The following is a 25,685-nucleotide window of genomic DNA, read 5'->3' as shown; positions in this document are numbered from 1 at the left end:
CACTTTCAGTCACACATTCCCTTATAAGTTCACAGCCCACAGTTTAAGAAGCTTTGTCAATATGGATTATTCATTCCTTAAGGCACCAGCCTCTGAGGCTGGTTGACATAGAGTTGGACTACTTGGGGGTTCTGTTCATGAACCCCTTTTAGCAGTCCTTGAAGTTTATGTACCCCTCATTAGAACAGCATAGAAATGCATAAAATAAATACTTAGAATTACAAAGAAAATTAATTATTCTGAAATAGTTATTGAAATTTATTTTTAAAAAATGTAAAGATTCCTAGATTAAGAACTCCAGATCCTATTCCTTTAAAACTCCAGAATGGGGGGTTCTAGCCCAAAGTCTTCTTACTCAGCCCCAAATACTCAGATATACAAAGCTCATTATGCTTGGGTTTATTCCCACACTTGTTTATGGCTTCACCACCTTACTTTGTCCCATCACTCAATTAGCAATGTGCTTAGAGACAGCATGGCAAAGTAAACAGAAAGCTGGCCTGAGAACCAAAAGATATTGTCCACATGATCTTAAGCAAGTCACCGTGCCTTGAGCAACTTTATAAGGCAAGTTGAAAAGAACGGGTAGATCTGCATTTAGGAGTTTCCCATCCAGGAATTTCCTACATCAACAGTCCAGTATTTGTCCAGTACCTATCTTTTACTATGTGCTAGACACTGAGGGAACAAAGGCAAAAATTAAATGAAAATTTTAAGAGTCCAGTGTTCTATTCCCTACCTACTGCACCACTCATCTACCTGTTGGCTATAGAAAAACAAAGATAAAAATGAAAACATGTCTACCTCTCATTTTCTGGGGGGAAAATAACATGTAAACATGTAGCAATTCATAGTCAACAGGAACCCCTGGGTAAGGAAATTCCCTCTATTCATGCAGGTCAACATCATCTTAACTTCCACATCACAACTTCCCCTATCATGGTTTTGATATATCGTGGGTTGGCCTAAAAAATTAAATGAGAATTTTGGAGGAATTTTGTAAAAGTCACAAATGATATACAAAGGTCAGCAGAAGACACAGAAAAGGTTTAGGAACTCAGAAATGTATAAAATATATGTATAGTATTGCATAATACCAATATCATAGTTTGCCTTTCAATGCTTCTATTAAAGAAGCAGAGAGCCAAAGCTAAGTCATGAGATGGCTCCATACATGCATGACAATAAGAGAAAATGCTTGGAGTTTGAAGATGCTATGAGGAACAGCAAAGGAGGCTGGAGCCATTGAATGGCAAAGTATCTGGAAGTAAATAAGGTGTAAGAAGACTGAAAGGTAGAAGGGGACTAGATTATGAAGAGCTTTAAAGCCAATCAGAGGATTTATATGTGTACATATATCTAGCTAGCTAGCTAGCTATATACATATATATGTATGTATATATATTTATATGTATATATAAATATATATTTATTTATATATTTATATTTATATGTATAATTATACATATAACATAAACATATATATGTTTATATTATACATATAACATAATATACATGGATGATTATGTGTTGTCTTCACATTAGACTGTGAGCTCCTTGAAAATAGGGACTACTTTTTGTCTTGCTTTTTATCCCTTTGCATTTAGCATAGTACTTTGTATATAGTAGGCACTTAATAAATGTTAATTAACTAGCTGGATAAATAGTTTTACTTATTAAACCTCAATTCTGTCAAGTTATAAGGCCCAATCAACACTGTAGTGAAAGTTAAATAGTATCTAGGGACCATCCCTTTTTTAGAATAGGTTAATCCAAAAAGAGTGCCTTTAGGGTCAACTAAAGTCAAATTCTTAATATCTGCAACATAAGCCTAGAGAAGATAAAGGATTTTCTCCATAAAAAGAGTTGGATTTCTTGCATATCTGTTCTTCATATTACCAGAATTTTGCTACCTAGGCAAAGAGGTGCTCACATAGGACTTGAATGCCAGAGATTTTACCTCTTTTCTCAGTCAGTCAAACTAAAAGTTTGAGCAAAGAGAAATATTAATCCTCACTATAACACAAACTCCCAAATTCCACAATACATGTAATTGAAAGAAAGCACTCAGCCCCACCTCCAAATAGCACCCAGATTTCTAATTAATCTCATGTGTTTCCTTTTAACTCCATCACTTATCACATAGATTGTCGCAACACATCTAGGTCTGAAAGGCGTGAGATGTGCTGCCAACAATTAGAGAGCATGAGGGAAGCTCCAATTTTAGAATGTTGAACACTGTCAGTCATTCACAAAGCCAGGGGAGCACAGTTTGCAAACAGCAGGGCAAGGATGATACCCACATCCCTCCAATACTTGCTCAGTAAGAGGATGCTTCTAAAGAGTCTATTGTTGACAGAGGCAGTAGGAAATGCTGGTTATAATCCAGAGTAAAAACAGTGAATCCTAAATTATGATCTTAAGAAGAATAGAGAACTTTAAGAAAAAAAAGAGATTTTTTTTCCCCAAAGATTAATTATAAGAGTGGGAGACCAACAAGAAAAGGGTAGGGTTATCAATATTAGCTGGAGAAGAGTAAGCTTTCAAATATAGAAAATGTGGCAAGAGATTTCTCAATAAGAAAACTGACGTGCAGAGGCAGACCACCCAGCTCCCATTTTCCTACTCCTGCAAAAACCTGAAATTGGCCAGAGACCAAATAATGATCAAGAAATCCAATAAGTAATATAAAAGGAGAGGGGAAGTCAAGCTCCAGCTTGGGGAAATCAGCCTTCAGGCTTCCTTATTCCCATTCCCCTGGGCCAGAAATGGGCCAGAGTCACATGTAGCCAATAAGCCTCTAAAACTGGGATCAGCAAGAGCATTTTTTGTATCTCTATACTACATCACATCCAGCCATTTATTTCCTTCCCAAAAATCCATCCACATTTGGGACTAAAACTCTTAAAAATCCATCAATTAATAAAAAGCAAACCTATAGATAGAATAACATTAAAAGTCAAATTTCTCTTATTTGTGTCACTCTCAGGTATAGTGGATAATACCACTCATTACAGTAGCTATGTGATCATGGACAAGTCACTTAAACTCTCTGTGCTTCAGTCTTCTTATAAAGAAATTGGGAATATTAGTGTTGTAAAAGGCTATACGGCATAATTAATAAAAAAAACTCAACTCAGAGCCAGGAAGACCTGGTTTGGATTCCTGCCCCCAGAAATACTATCTGTATGATACTGAATGATACTTAATTCTCTTTATCTGTAAAACAAAAGCCTCTTTTTATAAGCATAAATTGGAATTTCCATATATATTTATATATGTGTACATGTATATGAGTGTGTATATATATATATATACATACATACACATTAATTAAGCTTTGTTTTTAAAGCAATCTGCATTTGCTTGGATTTTCTGAATTTAAGTTGGAATAAGAAGAGGTTTTATGTTTTCTCCTAGGTAATTTCATCCCAATCTCAATCATCCAATTTTTTATATATAGTTTTTTAAAGGAACTTCTGACTTCTTGAAGTTGTAGGCTGAAAACTAAAAGTTTGTCAAAGCTCTAAAAAGAAGAGTAAAATATGGTAAGCAGGAAAGCATGTAACATGAGGTAATATGGCAACAAATCAGAAGACCAAAGCACAGTGACTGAATTAGCTGGTCTCTCAAAATACCTTTTTAATGCTACCATCCTCAAATTCTATCTCTCACAAACTGGCCAATGGCTCCAAGAAATTCATTTAGGCTGTCTGTATATCAACACATCTGGTTCATTTCAATCAACTGAGTCTTTTTTTTAATCTGTCAAACCATTTTGTCGTTATGTGGAAGAAACACTTAATTGAATTTTTCACTTTTCAGTTGATTGTTCTAACATCATAAAGACATCCTGAAATTCTCAAATTCTTGTTAATTCATTTTTTTATGAATTTGACACATTGATGATAACAATATCCATCACTTAACAATGCCTTCTAAGTTGGTTGAAATCTTTTGAATTTTTTTTCCAAAAAATGCTGTTACTTCCCACTATCTCATATGAACTTGACAATAACTCTGACAATGGTTATCCCAATAATTTTTATGGATAGGGACAAAGATAATGAGTTCATTGGTATAGGGAATGTCTAGATGAGAAATACTTTCTATATCAATACAGGCTGACATATTCTCTGAACATTATAGAGAATTGCCTAGATCACTGAACATTTAAATGATTTGCCCAGTGTCATTAATATAGGCAGTATTTGTGAGAGGCAGAACCTTAACATAATTCTTTCCTGATTCTAATGTCAACTATGAATTGACATGCTGCCTTTCACAGAAAGCATTAATTTCTGTGTAAGAAGACTAAAATACAAGGAGTTTAAGGGACTTGTCCATAGTCACATAGTTATAAAATTTCAGAGCTGGGATTTGATCCCATATTTTTCTGAAAAGCCTTAAAATTATATAAATGATAGTTTTTTATTATTATTACTAGTATTATATTAATGTAAAACAATTCATAGAAACTATTTGCGCAAAAAGATACAGAATGAAGAAAGAAGAATCAGGAAAATAATTTTCACAGTGATTTGAATAATATAAATTAAAACAATAATGAGGCATATAAGATTGCACATAAACTCTAATCATGGTTCCAGATAATTGAGGATAAAAGCCCTTCATTCCTCCCTCTGTAAAATAGAAAATTTTGGATGGAAATTGTTGCATATACTGTTAGTCTCAGTTGCTATATCTAGTTCATTTGACCCTTTTTTTGCTATAAGACTATGTGTGCGTGTGTGTGTGCTCTTAAGTACATTCATGATGAGCAGACAATAAAGGGAGGAAGGGAGAAATGCATAAAAAATAAAAGATATCCAAAAATTTTTAAAGAAGCCTCCATTAACAAACAAATCTCAACTTCAATAGCTCAAAAAAAAAAAAAAAACTTAATGTCTTTTACTACTGCTTTCCTAATGGACATCTCAAAACTCATGTTTTCTAGAGCTCAAATGCCCAATATGAAAGTATGGGTTTCTTCAGTTTATTTGTTTGCTTTGGTTTGTTTGTTTTCAGAAAACTAACAGAGTGAAGAAAGAGTAGGCACTGACCTATACTTTAAAAAAAACACCAGCATATTCTCAGGCTTTCAGCAATGATAAGAATGACAGATCAGAGAACCATGTGTATTTTCTAAGAGCTTTCACCATAAAATGAAAAGGCTACCATATGGTGAGATTAAATCTTCTACCTCCTCCTTTGGTACAATAGGTTCCACTTATGTAAAATGGAGGTAACAATGTTTGTACTCCCTAACATAGTGTGGTTTGCAAATAAAAAATTAAAAAAGAAAATGTCAATTATTATTATTAATATCACTGTATCTGATCATCATCATCATCATCACCATAGCAGTTGTAGAAACATTAATGTTGGCAAACGATTAAGCTATCTATCTTGTCAAAAAGGAAGAAGATAGGTATTCTCAGAATATATAATAGAAAAGTCAAAAATTTACAGGAATACTTTTGGAATAAGAAAGAATCACTTCAAGGAGCAATAGGAAAAGTGGGAATAAGTACATATTCTTGGATTTATCAAATAAAAACAAAAATATTTATTTATGAATGCTGCCTGTAAAATGACTAGGATCGAAGAGTGGATGGAAAAGGCCCCCCAAGGCTACAACTGCACAGGATTTCAACCAAAAATATGAAAACAAATCACTAAACAAAAGACTGAGTCATGCAAATTTGTTTATGGAAACAGAAGGCAATTATGATGGCAATTCAGACCTGGTCATCGCCACTAGAAATTACAGAAGGATTTACCTAAAAGAGCCTGACTATTTTTCTATTAATGCCAATTGTCCAAGGAAATTATAGAACTGTATGACAGGTCACTGTGGGCTATAAAAAATTAGCACCTACCAAATACCTAGCAAGACATGACCTGGTGGCTAGAATTACACACCAGAAGGTCACTATCTTTCCTGGATAGCCAGATGGCAAATCCCCAATCCAAAAATATTGGCCTCAGAATTTTAAAGAATTCAGTTTCAATGCTAGAGAATTATTACTGGTCAAATTTTTAAATTTATTTTATTTGAAAAAATAGAATAAGAAAAACAGAAAAGGGATACAAAACAACAACAACAAAAACTAAAGAGAACCTTGTCATGTGCCCAGCAGAACATCAGGGAGATTTCAAAACATATAATACCAAATTACAAGATCTAGAAAATTTATATATTAGTAGAGAAATTATATGCATAAATGTCCATTTTTTCTTTACTTCCTTATAAATTGTTCTTTGGTTATCTGCTGTGTATCTTATTTACTTTACTCTTTTTTTCCCTCTTTGATACCCCACCACCACCCCGAATAAGCTACAGTTAAGAAAAGATATGTATACATATGTAGATATATACATACATATATATACACACACACTCATGTCTTTCTTATCCCAGCTTCCTCTTTAATTAAATTCTGGTTCATTACTTGTCTCCTCCCATTTATGGATCTTTCCCTTGTCTTCTTCCTCACCCTTTACTTCCCTATCAATCCATCTCTCCCTCCATATATCTTTATAGATTTTGTAAGGTGCTATATACCCTGCATGGTATATTTGTAGTGTTGCCTATTTAGCCCATTCCATCTGTGAATAAGTTTTCATAACTACAAGCCCTATTCCCTACTCTAATGTCTCTGTCTATTCTTCCTCTCCACTTCATTTGTTTATAACATAATTATTTTCGCTTTAACTCTGCCAATCTTTTTTTTAGCTATCTTACTGTTGATGTGAATTTTAAACATATAGTATACATTTCCCATGTTTAAAAAATATATAAACAATTTGTCCATGTTTAAACAGTTTGTCCTGTTGAGTTCCTTAAAACTGATCTTTGATATTGGCTGTTATGTTTAAATTAACTGCTGGAAGTTTGGGTTTGGTTAATAGAAAGTCCTGAAAATCTGAAAGTTCATTGAATGTCCATTTTTCCCCATTAGAATTATAGATAATTTTGCTGGATATATATTTTATATGCAGTCTTAGTTCTTTTGATTATTGGTAGATAGGATTCCAGGATCTGCAGTCTTCTATTGTAGCTGCTGATAAGTTTTGTACAATTCTAATTGTATCTCTAGTGTATTTCAATTTTTTTCTTGTTTCTTGCAAAATTTTTCTCTTTGATACGGGGGTTTCAAAATTTGGCAATCATATTCCTATGTGTTTTTCACAAAGGATCTCGTTGAGGTGGTGATTGATGGATTTTTTTTTTCTATTTCCACTTTCCCTCATGTTCTATCACTCCAGGACAATTTTCTTAGATTATTTCCCGCATTATTGTATCAAAGTTCTCTTTTTGGTCACAACTTTCTGGCAGTCCAATTATTCTTATATTTTCTCTTCTTGATCTATTCTCCAGATCTGTCATTTTTCTTATAAGGTATTTTACATTCTGTTCTATTTTCTCATTCTTTATAACCTGTTTTGTTATTCCTTGGTGTCTCATAGTTTCACTAGCTTCCTCTTGCCCAATTCTAATTTTCAAAGAATTATTTTAATCTTTGATATTCTGTACCTCTTTTTCTAGTTGGTTAACTTTTTTTTTTCATAATCTTGTTTTTCTTGGATGGTTTTCATTTTAGTTTTTTTTAGTTTGTCCTCAATGTCTCTCTCTTGATTTTTAAATTCTTTTTTGAGTTCTTCTATAAATTCTCTCTGTGCAGGTAGCCATTTCCCATTACTCTTTGGGATAGAAGCTTTTTTATATTTCAGTGTCTTCCTGTGAAGGAACTCTGGTCTTCCCTGTTCCTGTAACGTATTTCAATAGTATGGTTCTTTCTTCTTTATAGGTTCATTTTTTTCTAATTGTGGGGGGATGGTGCCTCAAACTTCCCTTTAGCTCTTCACTCTGACCAGGAATCCCAAACCAAGAGCTTCACCCTCTCACAAGTGCTCACAGCCAGCAGCATGCTGTCCTGCTTGCTGCTTTTGCATTCACCTGGTGTGGGCTCCTCACACACAACCAAGTCCCTGCAGCATAGCTGGGCCTAGCGTTCCTAATCAGTTGAGATTCTTTCAGTATTCTTGGACTCAAAACCCAGATTTCATAAACAGTGCAGGAAATGAAAGTCTGTGGTTCCTGCTGAGGCTCCAGCCACACCTTACTAACCCAAGGGGTCCCCACTTAGTGTTTCATTGGAGCTAGTGTTTGCACTTCACATGGGTTAATCCAAGCCTAGGGTCTTTCTTCAGATCTTGTTGGATTGTTGCAGGAGGACCCCTGTTCTGCCCCAAATTTTTTTGATTTTTCACCAGTCTATGTTTTTCTTGAGGCACAAATTTGTTCTATTTGTGGAGGAAATCTGGAGAGCTTGAAGTTTATCAGTCTATTTTGCCATCTTCCCAGAACCCTCTCCATAGATCAAATTTGCTGCCCACAACCCCTTAGTTACAGCATTGATCCATAAAACATTAAACGCAATATTTTTATAGATGTCAACATAACAAATACTCATAATATCTAAGCTGCATTGAACGAAAAAGCTTTCAAAATAAAAAGAACTCAAAATTTTAAAAAAATATATTTTACCCATCATCCTATCTACTATTAGAATTGGACCAAAGATGCATTCAGTGAGACTAGAGAAAATGAACTTGTATACAAATATTTTATTCAATTATAAAAAACAGTTATTTTATCTACCTATAATATAATCCATAGAACTTTAGGTGTGGAAAAAAATAATAGCAAACTTATCCTTGAGACTGTTTCTATCTGAACTCTATTAAACAACATGAGAAGAATGATTTTTTTCAATAACACACCTCCCCCAAAATTAAACAGCTCCTTTATCTCATGGAATTATTCTCCATGACATCAAAATGTCATTGAAACTGGACACATGTAAAATTCTTTATTTATTTCAAAGAAAGGTGGAAATTGAAAGCTTTGAAATAGAATCCTGACATCACATTTAGCCCATGGACAGGGTTGACATTTACAAATTACCTTAGTCTCTTCTAGATAAAATACAATCATGGAATAAAGATATTGGGAAGAAGGAGAGAACTGACTATGTTAAAAGATTTACTGGCATCTTAAAATCAAATATGAATGGGTAGAATATACGGAAAGTAATACTAGTCTTCAGAACTGTAAGATGTAACCAATTTGGAAGTTGGACATTTTCTAGAAACCATAGGATCCATTACAATAAAGCAGCTACAGAAAGATTATCAAAATGGAGGGAGTGGATTTATAGAATCCACTATACATAAACATATACATAACATAAAAGCTGTATAGTTTCCTATTTGGGATGGCCCCAGAGCCATCCTTATTTCTTTATTTTAAAACTTTCTCTTTACAATCAGTTCAGCTCCAACTCAGATGATATTCAGTTTAAAATCAGCCCAAGGATATTCCCAAAACACATTATTCCCAAAACTCATGTTCTGGGCATAAAGTACTCTAATCAAATTCAAACTCTCAGTTTCTTCACAATATTGCCTGTTAATGACAAAAATCATGGGTTTCCAATCTCCTATCTGGAAATCTCATTCTCCTTCTCATTCCCTAGCTTCCTTCTCTAGGTCATTATTTTTTAATCTCTTCCTCCCTCCCATTACCTCAAAAAAGTATGTAACCACTATATCTCTACAATTTAATTATAGTTCTGTTCCTGGGCTCCAACCAGACTTCGGATACCTATAAATTCACAATAATTTTTAGGAGGAAAGGATTTTTGCTATTCAAATCTCAATTCCAACACACAATGGAATACATAGCTGGGATGGAGAAGTTCACTAAACCATAGCTCTTCTCAAAGCTATAACTCATAGCATCATAACTCTGACAAGGATAAAAAGATGTGGCAAGAGATAAGGGGTCCCAACTAGAAAATGAAGAATAACGTCAATAAAAAAAAGATACAAATTTATCTATGATACCAAGAGGCCTTTACTGGGTCCCATGAAGATACTCTATTGAACCTCTAAAGTTGCTGGAGATCTGTCATTTGACATAAAGCATAAACCAACATGTCATTGAAGAGAAAGTCATCCTAAACAAACGCACGAAAAGCATCCATAAAGTTGCCAAGGGAAGCAACCAGCCTTACTCAACTTTTAGCTTCAGTCATGCCCTAAATCTCAAGTCAATCTCAAATTTGACCAAGAGACTCCCAAGTGCTACCAAACTAGATTAAAATGTAATTGAGAACTAATTAACAAAGTAAATAAAAATATAATATAGATATGCTAATTTGTGAACATCTACATCAATATACTACCACAGGGATTCCCTTTTCTATTTGAATTTAACACTACCACCTTAAATGATGTATCATTTGACATTGAGCCTCTTGAAAATATCCCTTCCCATTCAAAGAATCCAGACAAACTACATGTGCTCCTTTCACGGAGTGGAGAATAAATGGCACATTAGTTCCCATCCTTCTTTTTGTAGAAGAAATTATGAAGCACCTCATGAAGGTGCTGAAATTAAATCTAGGTTTGTGCTTTCATTGGCAAAGGGAAGCAAAATCATAGAAAAATCATTCATTCATTGTAGCTGATTTTTAGCCTCAAAAATCCTTGTTCCTAATACCCCAATAAAATTTTTACAATAAATTATTTCAGGTCTCCATTTTTCTACAATACTCAAAGTACATGTTCCTGAATATTGATTCCTAACCTGTTTTCTGTACTTTCAAACAGTGCTAATAAAACTTATTCCATATAAGTGAATATTTGCTAAAATATGAGTGAATCTTCTCCTCATGGTGTGGATTTTCAAAGTATATGCCAGTAGAACACAAGTTTTGATCAGTCCTACTGAGCAAGAAAAGAACTGAGGGTTAAGCCTGACAACATATCATGTGTCTCCCATCTGAAGAACCAGCCTAATTAAGTTCTGAGAGGTTTAACTTTGGTAGAGTAGCCATATTCTTCAGCCAACAATTCAAGAAATCACCTTCTAAAGAATGAAATGGGTGAGATTTACATCAATGGAGGCAGCATCTGGAAAATATTCTAGGTACATAAGTACCATAGAACAAAGGACAGAAGTGCTATTGAATGAACTAACACAGCCAAATCTGGACCGGTATTTCAGGAATGCTGTTTGATAATGGTGATGATGGCTTAAGGAGTTTTTTTTTCATTGCTTAATTATTTGGCACTTTATATAGTTCAGGATTAAACTGAGAGGCAGTGTGCCATCATGGATAGAGAGCTAGCTCCTATGCCAGAAACTCTTGTGTTCAATTTTTATCCCTTACACATATTGGCTATGTGACCCCATGTGACACCCCATGATATGTTTAAGACATCGAAGTGTCTTAAACAAGACACTTGACCTCTCATTGCCCCCTAGACAACGGTGTGTCTTGGTAGAGGGAAGGTCATTATTGGAAGTTCTCAGAAATACTTCAATATCATATAATACGTATTGTATGTAGTATATATATATATATATATATATATATATATATTGTATGTATAGTGTAAATGTATTTATATGTGTGTGAAAAGACAGAAAGTGAGAACAAGCAGACTTGTGTAGAAAATTGATATAAAAACTCATTTCACCAATTCAAGTCACCATTTATTCATAATTTACAGTCGTGAAAAGTTGTCTGGTATGCCAAGAAATTAAGAGATGTGCCTAGGGCCATGCAGCCTGCATGTATGAGAAGCAAGACTTGAAATTTGATCTGCTGTTTGAGAAAACCAGCCTTCTATCTACTATTCCAAATGCTTTAATTAAATTTTTAGTGCCTGGCATTTTGCAAAATAATGTACAATTCTTCTTTGATCAGTTGTTCCCTTCTCCCCCTCCTCCACTCCTCTCAAGGTGTAACATTGCCTTGCTGCAATCTTGGAGAGTCAGGGTGGGGAGGGGGTACAAGATCTATAAGCAAAGAAAATAAATGTGGTTATTGTGGTGATTACATTGTGATTAAGTCTCCAGGTGTTTCCAAGCAGTCAATCAGCTTCTTTATTAGAAGATGAAAAAACAAAATGTCTTCTGAATATTAGCCTTACGAGTCCAGGCAATGAACTTCCTGGCTCCCACTGGCTGATCTGGACAAAGCAGCTGCCATATGAACAGAAATAGTTACTGTAAAAGGAAGAATCTTTTTTTTAATGAGTAGTGAAGATTTCTTCCATGTGGCCTCAATCATTAAGAAAGCCTCGAAAGGGAAAGACAATAAAAATATATCAGAGTTTGGGAAATATAGCTTAAAATTAAGAGCAAAACTTGGTTTCCTTCTAATCTAGAGGGTGGAGGGTGGTTTCTGCCATTATAAATCAGATGATTTGAACTAAACTCACAAATAGAATTTAGCAGTGAAGACTACTAGTGATAGTCTTAGGTTTCTCCCTAATCAAATTAAGGGAATGTCCTTTTGTCCTTGAGATAAAAAACTTTGTGGCTCCACAAATTTAGAGTACTTAGACTGCAGCTTTCAGGTCATTGCACCCCATAAACAACTCTATTTATTTATTTTATTTTTTAGTATTTATTATAAATATGTTGTTATATTATATAGAGTGATACATTTTTAATTCATTTAAGCAAGACTTAAAAGGTTAGTGAACCTTTCTGCACAAGTAACAAGTGCACAAGTAACCAAAAGGATTATTCCATTAAATTCAATAAACCTTTGTTAAGTACCCAGTACATTTTACTGGGAATATGAAGGCAGGATGAAAAATAGTCCCTTTCATCAAAGAGCTTATCACTCTGCTGTGGGAAAGCAGATTTTGCTCAGGGTTCTGTAGCTACTAAGGGTCGTGTTTGGGTCACATTTGAACTCAGATCCTCTTGACACCAGGGTCCTAATAGACATATATATATATATATATATATATATATATATATATATATATATATATATATATACACACACACACACACACACACACACACACACACACACACACACACACACACACACTTATATATAGACCTAATAGACTTGAAAGAAATTTGGCCTTCTTATTACCACTAAATTCAACTAGAAAGAAATTTAAATAGGACTCAAGTTCAACTAAATACAAAAAGAGCCCTCCTAAGTCTCCCCTAGAAACTATCTATGTTATGGCATTGAAAATATAAGGTGTCCATTAAACATTGATAGTAGCTTTTTTTATTTAAGTCACTGTCTAGGAAACTTGGACTAATGTAGGGCCTCTGGCTTTCATGTAGACTAGTTTGTAGGCAGAGCATACATTTTTCTGTGGACAACATCCCACTTCTACTTCCTATCTCCAGCCTTTCTAGAGGCATCTGGCATATTAGGTTCTTAAGCTGGTTCTTGTGGTCCTGCTTCTGACACACCCTAGCTATAAAATTACTGACAAGTCACTGTATCTCTCAAAATAGGAACTCATACCTGTTTATGAGGTGACTGGCAAATCTGTATTGGTAAAAAGACTCTCAACACTCTCAAAAGAAGTTCCCCACACCAATGAAAACACCAGAAATTCCATTAATGATGAAATAACAGACCCAACTAAAAATCAAACCCCAAACCTGAAAACCTACTTCCCTGCAGCAGAATATATAAGTATTTGATGAGAGGAACTATTTTTCATTCTGTCTTCATATTCCCAGTGCCTAAAATGTACTGGGCTCTTAACAAAGGTTTATTGAATTTAACTGAATCATCCTTTTGGTTACTTGTGCAGAGAGTGTTGCTGCTTAGCATGAAACATTGTAGACAAGCACTTCTGGAGGGAAAGCCTCTAAACTTCCCTGGGATGCCTTCTTTTTTAAAAGTTGCACACCTGAGCCCTTGATTACCATGTACTAGAAAAAGCAGAAGTCAAAGTAGCTCCAGGTCTCCTTAAAACTATTGAAAATCATCCTCCAATCCATTATGAGTCTCCAGGATTCAGTGCATTGGTGACTCTTATTTAAAAAAACTACACAGGAAGATAAGAAAGCTAATGGCATCTGTGAGGCTCTGAGAAATGGCCCAGGGATTACTAATACACTATCTTACTTTGGAAAAAGCTAACTCTGCAGAGCACAATCCTAAATTTAATATCATGAACAAGAAATATATATATATTTTTTTTAATTTGGAGAGGACATCATAAGAAGCACTTCTCTTTCTATTGCTCTGAGTCTTAGAAGTATATTGAGCATTAGGGTGATTCATTTAAAAGCTTTTGATTGTATTTTCTCTGTAGTTCTGTATATACATTAGCATATTTAAATATATTATTATATAAGCAGATAGTCTCTATTTATTATGTGACATATATGCCATATATACTTATATCTTTATTATCTATGTTATCTTGATGTGATTGTTTATTATTCTATATTATAAATAATTTTACTTATATTCTGGGCTATTGTATAGTATTATGATACTCACTGATATCTTTTTCCCTGTGAAGATTACCAGTTGTCTTAGGTTTTTCCCTAATGTCTTAGGTTTTTCCCCAATCAAATTAGGGAAACATCTTTTTGTCCTTAAAATGAAAGACTTTGTGGCTCCTTGAATTACAGCACTTGGACAGTTGTGCAATATTATACTACTCAGTGATTTCTTTTCCCTGCTGTCCATACAATTTCCAAAGCATGAAAGGATAATGAAATTCTTTAACCTGTAAAAAGTAAAAATGTGACCACCATAGTTTTCTGGTCATTTGTAAAAATGTATTTTGCATTATTATCATTACTATATGATGCTAATTTTTCTACAATGTGCTGCCTTAATGTTTAATCATGCCATCACATGAATTTAACCCTATGTACAAACACAATATATATTGGATAAAATAGAGACAATGAACAGAGGTAAAAGCAATAACATTAAGGCTAATCAGAAAGGCTTCTTGTAGATAGTCAGATTTTCCTTAAGACTTGAAGAAAGCCAGGAAATCCTGGAGACCATGATGAGAAGGGAGATAGAGTTCCAGACATGGGAGATAACTAGTGATAAATGGATGAAGTTGGGAGATGTTCAGTGACAGAAACAAGAAGGCCAGTGTCACTGTATCATAGAGAATGAAAAGAGAAGTGAAGTCTAAAAAGATTGAAATAGCCAGAAGGGACCAGGTTATGGAGAGTTTTAAAAGGTAAACAGAGGATTTTATATCTAATCTCAGAGGTAATAGGGAAGTATTAAACCTTACTGAATGGTAGAGTGGGTGCGATGTAGTTAGACTTGCACTTTAGAAAGATCAGCTGATTGGAGCATACAGCTGCAGTAGGGCAGGCAACTAGAAGGCTATTGCAATAGCTCTTGAATGAGGGCATCAGAATGGCGATAGTGTCAAAGGGAAGCAGGTGATACATATGAAAGATGAGGCTTTGGCAATAGACTGGGCAGGGAGCAGGGTAAGAGTGATACCAAGTTAGCAAGCTAGGTATCTTGGGGAAATGGTGGTGCTTTCACTAGTAAATAGGAGAACTGGAACAAGACAAAGACTTGGGGGGAAAGATGATGAGATATGTTTTGGACATGTTGAGTTTAAAATATCTCAAAGTCATCCAGTTTAAAATGTACAATAAACACTTGGGAATGAGAGAGTTGAGCTGTTAAGAGAAGTTAAGTAGTTCTGGAATATGGATAAGTAGATCTAAGAATCACTGGCATAGAGACGATAATTAAATCTATGAGAACCTATGAGAGCCCCAAATGAAATAGTAAAGAGGGAGGAGAGAAGAAACAAGCCATATTTTGGGAGATACCCACAGTTATTGAGCAGAACCTCAACGAAGAGGCAGTAAAAGAGAGAAGAAAGGAGGGCAGACAGGTAGGAGGGAGGCAGTGTGATTAAAAACTTAGAGAAAAGAGAACATCAAGTAAAAAAAAGATCAGCAATAGTGTTCAAAATTGCAGAGAGGTTAAGAACGAGAGCTGAAAAAAGAATAGTAGAATTAGCAATTAGGAGATTGTAAGTAACTTTAAAGAGAGCAGTGTCAGTTGAATTATGAGGTCAGAAAACAACAAAGAGTGAAGGAGAGAGTGAGAGGAAAGGAAATGAAGATTATAGTCTTCTCAAGAAGTTTAGCAACAAAAGAGGAAAGATAAAGGATAATAGCTAGCATAAATGGATCAAGAAAGGGTTTTTGAGGATAGAGGAGACATGAATATATTTATAGGCAAGGGGAAGCAGTGAATAATTGGCAGGGAGAGATTGAAGACTAGAGAGAGGATAAGGATTATAGAAAGAGCAATCTACTGGAGAAGAGGGTATGCACCAATAGAATGATTAACTTTGAAAAGGAGAAGGGAAGAGCATGATGATAAATGTTTAACAACCTGCTCTTTGTGGAGGGGAGGGAATATAGGCACAACACACTTTTAAATTTAATTTAGATTGTTAACATTTTCCATCATTTTATTAAGTCTAGACAATCAAGAAAATAATAAATCAAGTTCTAATTTGTCAAATTTATCAATTTTTCAGGTATAAATGCTCACTTTGAAATTTTAACAATCAGCTCTTGAGCACCGGTTAAAGCTGGCTTGAGCAAAGCCCTGGAGACAGAAGTCACCTGAATTATGTGAGCTGAGGTTAGAAGGGGATAAGAGGAAATTCTTGGCAACTTCATTTTTTTTTCAGCAAAATATAAGGCAAGAATCTCAGCTGAGAGGGTAGGCAACAGAAGAAGCAATGAGGGATGAAAATGTTTACTACTATGGTGAATAAGACTGAATCAATCAGGAAGGGGTAAATGATTTGCTTTGTGGAATTATATAACATAAATTTGTAGTGGACCCAATAAGCATGATTTCATGATTTTTTTCTAACTTTTTCAAAAGCACATAAATAATACTGGTAAGAAGGAATTCAATATGGCATTATAGAATTGAACTGATTCACCAAAGGATCAAGATGGGAAAGGGAAGAGGCTATAGCAGAGGTGATGATTTGAAAAGAACTAAAGGGTGGAAAAATTAGAGGTTAGGGATTGTAAAGCAGAGGGAGAGATGGAATGAGAATGGATTGTAATCAAAGAAGTAGATTTCAGGGTAGAGCATTTGGAGTGATGGCAAAATCAAGGATAGGGACATCTCTCTATGTACCTAAAGGTGGGGGTAGGGGGGAGAGAAAAAATAGTTTATGGAAACAAGTAAATTGAGAACTGGAAGTTAGAGTGTCTGAAAAAGTCTCAGTATGTATATTGTTTCCTAAGAGAAAAAATTTTAGGAGAAAAAAGAAAGACATAAGCTAGGGAACACATTCATTGATGAAACTGTCCTCAAGGCCAATAGAAAACAGCTATCAGAATCTTGATTAGGTGTTAAATATAAACTGGGTGAACCTCAAAAGGCACAAGGTTATTGAGTGATGGTGGCAGAAGATAAGATTGGAAGGGACAATAAGGTACTAATATTCCAACTCATTTACCTTGCCCAGTGAGTTGGTTGAGCGAAAGTGTAACCAGATGCTAGAAAAGGTGACCAGAGAAGCTGTGTCATCAGAAAAGAACCAGGTTTCAGTGCATGCAAAAAGATAAAGGAAGTGAGAAAAGAAAAAGTTCCAGATGAAAACAAATTTGTTACCTATGCAGCCCAGTAAAAGGGCTGAGTAGTTTGAGAATGGGGGATTAAGTAGAGGAGGTAACAAGAAGGAGATGGTCAGGAGAGGATGAAAAGTGATTCAGAAACACTGAGATGGGTAGTAGTTTGTTAATCATTGAGAAATTAGTTCAGATAACATATCATTATCTCTGATGCTTGTGTCTCATGGCGGAATTCTCCCAGGGCATCACGCAACAATATGTGGCTAGAAATATAAAAAACAGAGATGGGGGGAAGCTCAAGTGAAGCAACTACAGGAAGTGAAGCCCTATAGGCCTTATAGGCTACTGTATTCTGCTACAGAAAATGCTGGCAGAAAACTCAATGGAATGACTGTCCTAGAAAGACTAAGAGCTAGGAAGGCAACAAGAGCATTATTTCACAAGCTCTATTCCACTTGTATTGCAGCACTGATAATAAGTATTCACAAAAAGACCACCATGAAAATAATTACAGCTTATGAATTAACATCAATTGCTAAGGATGAAAAAAAAATTTTTGACAAAGAACTCAATACCACCCACCAAATTAAATCAGCATGCATCCAGAATTTCAGTAACTTCAATATAGGTGGGAATAGGTAGAAATAATGAGAAGTATGTGGGGAAGCATGGTTTAAAAAAAAAGAAATGAGAGAGGCCAAATAAATGTGAATTACACAAAAATCTCATTCCTTTATATAATGGGAACTTTAAGAAAATTGGTAGATGCAGGCTCTGGATAACACCAATAATACATACACACACACAGACACACATACACGCACACACACATTCAAATTGAAACAAACTATTAAAATAAGAAGACTGGTTTTTGATGTGGAAATTATTCTTAAATTATAGTAAATTAATAAAGCCAAGAAGAAAAGATAACAGTAAGAAAAAATTATCACATGCAATTGGAATAATTAAATCTTGAACTATGTAAGCAAGAAATCAGCAATGAAAATGAGAACTAGACATTAGTATTAACATCAACATTGATTATAATAATTTTATTTATAAATTTAACTATTATCATTCCATTGCCACAGATCAAAAGAGCCCCATACAATGCCTTGGTCAGCAAACAATTGACTTACTCTCAAAAAGTGATAGAAGTTTAGAATATAAACTCACTTGGAAAATCTCCTAAAAGACCATGAACAATCATGAACACTGAGAAAGAGCGGAGAATAAAATTTATTTTTAAACAAACTTAACAAGAGTTCAAATTAAGCGGTCATCCTAAGGACATTTAGAGACAAAAAAATGGAAAAAGGACAACAAACATGTGGAAAATGGAAAAGATCTGTAAAGATTATCATAATAAATTGTTTTTATCAAGGACAAAAGAATTACCATACTTAGTAATCTTAATAGCATACTTTCAAAAGTTCTTTTGGGGGAGGTGGAAATAGCACTAAAGAAAATAAATACAGAGAAAAAGCAGCCAGATTGAACCAGTGCATATCCATTCCACAACAATGAAAAACACAAAGGTCAATAATGCAAGATATTTGAAGGAAAGGAAGATACCAGTTACATGCAAAAATTATTGGACTTTATTGATACTTTCCTACCAAAAATGACCAAGAAAAATAAAACACTACTAATCTATATTTCTTTTTTTCCTACTATATAAAATCTTGGTGCAAGCTATATATAAACAAACCAAGAACATCCTCAATAGTAGAGAATATTCAGGCTTTCACAAATGAAATTCAACAACAGACAACATCTTTATATTTTCAGAGTTGACTGGCAGGTAAAAATATACATAAGATCCCAATGTAATTTTTTGGTCAATAATGAAAAATCATTTGATTTAATAAAGCAAAATACCATCTTAAAATCTCTGTTCAGAATATCTCCCATCAGTATGTCAAAATCATTTAAGATTCCTTGAAAGAGATAGCCACAGAAATAATCTTTTCAATAATTCTCTGATCAAAACATCAGAAGATATATAAAAATTGGATGATCTACATTTGTTAAACATGTTCACCATTATGATAGAAGAAACCCAGAATAGAGTACAAGTTATAAAGGTTTTCACTGTGAATGATAAGATTCTCCAGATATTCCTGTTTGTGAATGTTATTGTGCTGATTGCATCAAAACCTGAAACATATCTGTAACTACTCAAGAAAGTTTTCAATGACTATCCACACAAAAAAATCAAGTGGATGAATAATGCCTGTTTCTCAACTATCATATACACTTGGATGGATATATCTATGTCCAACCAGATAAATGGATATCTATAGATGGAGAAGTTGGATTTGGAGATGAAAAGGAGAGTGGGTTGGATTACATTTGAAAAATTCTAAAGATTCTTTAATGACCCCACAATTTTTCTAAAAACTAAGGCCCATCTTTTTAATGGTAACATTTTGTTTATGTTGCTATATGACAATAAGGCTTGGAATAAAAGTCTCTGAATGATTCCAAATGAATATCATTCACAGAGAATGAAAGGTGAATTTGAGCAGGCTTTATCATATAAACAATGGAAAATTTTGAAGACCAGGAGTAAAAGGTATCATCAAAGAAATACATGCTAGAAGAATATAGGTTGGTCTTGTGATGAGACTGAGAGGAAACAGATGGCTAACAAGAGTGTTTACTAAAGGAAGTCTTCTGGGACATTGAATGGACCCACTTAAGATAAATTTACAGAAGGACATGAACAAAAATGGCATGGACAGGCAGTCATGGGCCAATTAAGATCTGTATCATTGTAGGGAACTGTAATATTGATGAAATCATGAATCCATTTGCATATTGTGCATTTTTCTATGATTAGTAATATATTGCATCAATGAATAGGTAAAAGAGTAATAGTGTATCTTCTACACTTGGAAAAAATGTTTCCCTCCTCTGGTGGAAAAAGGATATTCTGGAGTTTTATTCATTAAATGATTGACTATTAAGAAACTCATTTGCAAGTTGAAGTTTGAAGTAGGAAACCCATTATGGAAGAAAAGAAGTTACCTTGGGATTAGGACATAGAAGACATCAGAAATTGAAAGAGGCCTATATATGACATCCTAAATGTATAGTCTAGTCCTAAGAACCAACTACTTCATTCCTATATAGACACTTTAATATATTTTACATCCCAACTCAATACAATCATCCTTACCCACATCCTCCGCACAACACCTGGGGAGAAAGAACCAGGTCACTCACAATTCCCTATATCTAAACTCAAGAAAAATCAGAACCCATACTTTTTTTCCCCTCACTCACATTCCCTATATCTAAACTCAAGAATATCAGAACCTATATTCTTTCCCCTCTTATCAAATATTTTTGTTTCCCCAGTCTTTGACTAATACTATTATTGGTTTGAGGGAACTCATTTAAGTCTGTTTCTCTCTCGAATTGTTCTCTGACTCACCCCAAAATCTTCCATTGGTTAAGTTCTGATCCTTAAGTCACAGCACCCCCTTCCTTGTAAATATGTCCCTGCTTCTAAAGTACCCTTTAATCTCACTGACAGACCTTCTCACCTTACCTCACCTCTACTCTTAGAAAAAAGAAATACATGCAAAATCTAGGTAAAACCAACATACTAAGGAAGGTAAGGGAAAAAGTACATTCTTTGTGCCCTGGGAAAAGGGACAAGACAAATAAAGCTCTTTCACCTGAGAATCTACACCCAAGAATGAATAAAAATTGTTCCTGTGAATTATATAATCACTGCAGCTTCAGGGAGAAAACTGGAATTCAGGTTGCCATAGTGTTGGCATATTGTTGGAAAGACGGAGCGAGTTCTCTCTCTCTCTCTCTCTCTCTCTCTCTCTCTCTCTCTCTCTCTCTCTCTCTCTCTCTCTCTCTCTCTCTCTGTCTCTCTGTCTCTCTCTTTCTCTCTCTCTTCTCTCTCTCTCATAAATGGCTTTAGTGCCAAAGCTCCAATCTACATCCTCTTTGAGAGAGATAACGAAGGGACAGTCAAGGATAAAGAAATAGATATTATTAGCTTATCATAGATTAGGAGAGTATCTTAAAGTCTTAGGATTTTTCTTTATTAATGAAATAACTGTGAATAATTATTACTATAATATCATAACTATTATTTCTAGTATAATGATAATAGGGTCTAGTCCCATCTTCAGGTTCAGTGTAGTGGGCTACATTGTAGAGAAATGGGTCAAGCCTTCTATTACTTGGAAATTGTGTGAATTAGATAGGGACCTTATTGATCCTTCAAAATGATAATTCTTTATTTTCCCTTCTCTCTTTCCCTTTCTAATACCCCTGCCATTTCAAAGGAAGGAATCTAGGACAAATGTTGGAAGTGTTTGGGAATACTGACCCCACTCCCATCCAGAGAAATATTGTTATACCTTTAAATTCAGGAGCCCATCCAGAGTCTCATATCCTATAAAAAGTTATTTGCCTGCTGTAGTAAGTTTACTCTGACAGTAAATAGAAAGAATTAGATCTTGATTTTGGGGGTGGGGGGATCTAAGGATGAAAGGAAAGAGGGGAAAAGACCCAGGAAGCATAAAAGTACCATCCCAAAAAGAGGAGTGTTGGGAGAGAGGGCTAAAAACAAAAACAGACCTTACAATCACCCCATTCTACAGAAAAGAATCACATCTGCATGCTCCCAGATTGACCAAAAACCAAAAGAAATAGTTGTATGGAGAGGAAAAGTAAGGGGGACAGATAAAGGAAAGCACAGAAAAATCGATAAACTAAATACATAGAGGCACACAGAGGGGGAAGATAGAGAAGACAACATTTGTAAGGCAACATCAGGTTAAAAAAAAATAAAAAGAATCATGCCCATTTACAATCCATCCCAAGGATTCCACTGAGTAATGTTGAAAAATAATAACTTGTTGACTTGGGAGTGGGGGATGGGAAAGAGAAAGTTTCCAAGTGGAGAGTTAATTTGATTGCTTTTCAAAATCACAGGGGGAGCTGGTGAGACTTGATGTCAGCAGGATGGGTAAGCTCAGAAAACACTGGGCACACTATGCTTCCCCATGAGGAAACCATACTCCCTAAAAAAAATCTTTTTTTAACAAAACAAAACTCACATTACCATCTAACCCTTGAATGCAATGCTAACATATTAAAGGAGTGTAGCATATATATGGGTGGGGACAGGAAGGCATGCCAACTAAACATATAAGGCTGGATATAGCATTCATGTAGCAATTACAGTGTAACAACTAGGATAATAGATGTACACGTATTGGTGAATTCTGTACATAAATGTGAGTAGCTATATGTGCGGATTAGTGTATAGGGGTGTCTGAGCCTAAGAAAAAGAAGAGGGGGAAGGAAGGAAGGAGGGAGAGAGAGAGAAAGAGAGAGAGAGAGAGAGAGAGAGAGAGAGAGAGAGAGAGAGAGAGAGAGAGAGAGAGAGAGAGAGAGAGAGAGAGAGAGAGAGACTGGGTGTACAGTACACACATCTGCATTCTACCCACCAACTCAGAGCGCGCCAGCGCTAGAAAACAGCAGGAAGGGTACTAGTACTCGACCCAGACGCCTCAGCAAGCCGGCGGGAGCCCCGGGGCGGGGGAAATCCGGGCTGAGAGTGTCTCTGGGTTATCTGCCCCACCGGCAGTACCTCGAGGCCAGGGACCTCAGCCCTAGCGAGACTCGGTAATCAAAGCATCCTCTCCCAGATCCCGAAACGGGGGGACTGTGCGGCCTCCTTGCACCCCCTCCCCCACTGCCAGATTTCCTAACAGTTCCGTTTAGACAGGGAGAAAGGAGAGAGGAGAGAGACTTGGGTTAACTAGCCCTCACTTCCCCACCCTGCTCCTCCCGCCTCCCGCCGCCTGGCATTTCATATGAAGCACATGCTCTCGGGAAGACTGAAAAGGGAGGGGGAGACTCGGAAATTTTCCTATCCGTCACCCAACTGCCCCTGATCAGCGCTGCTATGGACACAGAAACCGAAGGGAAGGTTGACTGAGGAGACAAGGGAGGAAGGGCGCAGAGTCCAGCTTCGTCTCCCGACCTGCACCCCACGGCTCCTCTCAAAGCCAGCCTCCGGGGAAACTCCTGAGGGAGGGAAGAGGGCAAATGGGGGGCAGCGGGGAGAGGGGAGGATCCGAGGGATCGAGAGGCGAGGGGAGGGGGTGTAGGAGGAGAGAGGAGAAAAGGGGTGGAGAAGGAATATCGAGCTTTAAGCCCCCGGCGAGGGAGGAAAGGCAGGGTCCAGCCTTACCTTGGTGATTTTCTTCCGGAATGTACATCCTCTTGTTTTCATTGACCATTTACCAAAACGGGAGAAAAAAGAAACCAAAAATGGGATGGATTGGGGGAGAAAACCTCCACAGAACAGCTCTGATTTAATCCCACTTCGGAGATCGAGGTCGTCTTTCGTGCAAAATCCAAGGAAGCCGTGGAGCTGCAGTATTCCCCCCTTCCGATGATTACCTGATTCCCATTATTGCAACAAATGCCAAAAACTGATTCTCTCCACTACTGCCTCCTTTAGTGAAATTGTAATGCATCCTCGGTACATCCGGGCCCCATCCAAGAATTTAGCACAGCACCTCTGGCCGCTACACCATTGGAAAAAATAGAGAGGAAGAGAGATCAAGAAGAGGTGGAAAAGGGGAGGGGGGAGGGAGAGGGAGAGGGAGGGAAGGGGAAGAAACTGTGCCCCCTCCCCCCAAAAAATGAGGTGGGGGGAGGATACTCCAAGGCCAATGAAGGGTTAAAATATCTCTCTCCTCCTCTTTTTTCCCCCGTCTTCTCCCAACCCCCTTCCTCTTTTTCCTCTTAAAAAGATCCACCAACTCCTGATATCGAGGAGGGCAAGAAGGGACTATCAGCAGCGGGTGCTGATGCTGCCGCCTCCGCCGCCGCTCCGAGGCATGCTGAGAGTGGTCTACTGGCAAGGAGCTGTTTCTGCAGAGGCAGAGAGAGGGAGACACCGGGAGAGAGCGCCTCACTCCCTCCCAGCTCCTCGCCTCTCCCTCCCCTCCGCTCGCCGGGCGCTGTGGAGGCAGGCAGACGCGCTGAACGCTTCCAGATGTGGCAGCTGCGGCTGCGGTGGCGGCGGCGGCGGTGGCGGCGGCGGCAGCGCGCAGAGAGCCGGGCGCGCAGCAACCGAGCCGGCGGCTGACTTGAGCCCAAAGTTAAGCACACGCTCTCCTCCCTCCTCTGCGCCTGCTGAAAAGCTCTTTCTACAGACATGACGTCAAGGAAAGAGAGCCGAGGCCGGCTGTCCAGGGACAGAGGTGGTGGGTGATGGAGCTGAGGGACTTCGAGGGGCAACTAATGGACATAGCGAGAAAGAAAGACCTGAGAAGTGGGGGAGGGGGGGAGTGCGAGATCGGAGGGGGACGTCGGGGCGGCGAGGAAGGGAAAGAGAACTGGGGAGCGAGATAACCCTCCCTCCGTGTTTGTTAACCAGCTGCAATCTCGGCAGTTTGCCCCGCCACTTTACACACCATCACCACCATCATTTCCACAGACACACCCCCCTCCGTCCCCGGCAGCACACGTACTCACACACACCGCCCTCTTTATTGTCATTATTGCGGGCTTATTGCCTGCAGCTCCAACCACTCCGGAAATACCTCTGTGATCAGAATCTCAAGAAGGGAAATACAATTGGATGAATTGCTGGGATCTCTCAGATAATGGCATTCACCAAATGGCGAAGTGAATTGTGATTATTTTTGATCAATTGCAATCAAAGCCCGTGTGGACAGAGACACGAGAATGGAGAGAGAGAGAAGATGGACCTAGGTGCGGGGCGAGACACCACCCGGCGGAGTCTTCTGGCAAGGCAGTGGTGCCCCGATGTCTGAAGAGATTAATGGACCAAGTTGTCCATGTCCTTGGTGGGTAGATGCACACATTCTCCTGGGGGATCCCTAATTATTCCTGTCACTCATCCTGCTACTCAAAAGCTCCTCCGAGAAGAGGAACACTTCGCATCCTCGCCAGATGCTCAAATCGCAAGTTTAGAACGCCCAGCGTGCAGGTGATACAGACCCACGGGGACGAGGGCTCCCTCTGCAGAGAGCTTTACTAGTTTTTCCCGGGGTCTAACGAGTCTGTGAGAATCCTCTTGGCACATGGTAATGACCTAGCTACCCATGTAGCGTGATTCCATGGTGATAGACCCGGTCACCTGAAAAGACCTCCCTCCACCTGACTGAGAACCTGAAATTCTCTCCTTCGATTTAAGGGCTTA

General features: G+C 37.1%; 1 protein-coding gene across 1 annotated transcript in view; it reads right to left on the bottom strand.

The window, feature by feature from the left end:
* The window catches only part of CACNA1C (calcium voltage-gated channel subunit alpha1 C), a 799,944-nt gene extending 775,466 nt beyond the window's left edge, over positions 1 to 24,478 (bottom strand). Inside the window, 1 exon segment of the mRNA XM_074269400.1 lies at positions 23,700 to 24,478. Within this exon segment, the coding sequence (XP_074125501.1) occupies positions 23,700 to 23,748 (49 nt within the window). The 5' untranslated portion in view covers positions 23,749 to 24,478.
* Between the last annotated feature and the right edge of the window lie 1,207 nt (positions 24,479 to 25,685).

Source organism: Sminthopsis crassicaudata, chromosome 5, assembly GCF_048593235.1.
Source record: "Sminthopsis crassicaudata isolate SCR6 chromosome 5, ASM4859323v1, whole genome shotgun sequence".
Taxonomy (NCBI): domain Eukaryota; kingdom Metazoa; phylum Chordata; class Mammalia; order Dasyuromorphia; family Dasyuridae; genus Sminthopsis; species Sminthopsis crassicaudata.
This window is presented reverse-complemented; position numbering and strand designations above follow the sequence as displayed.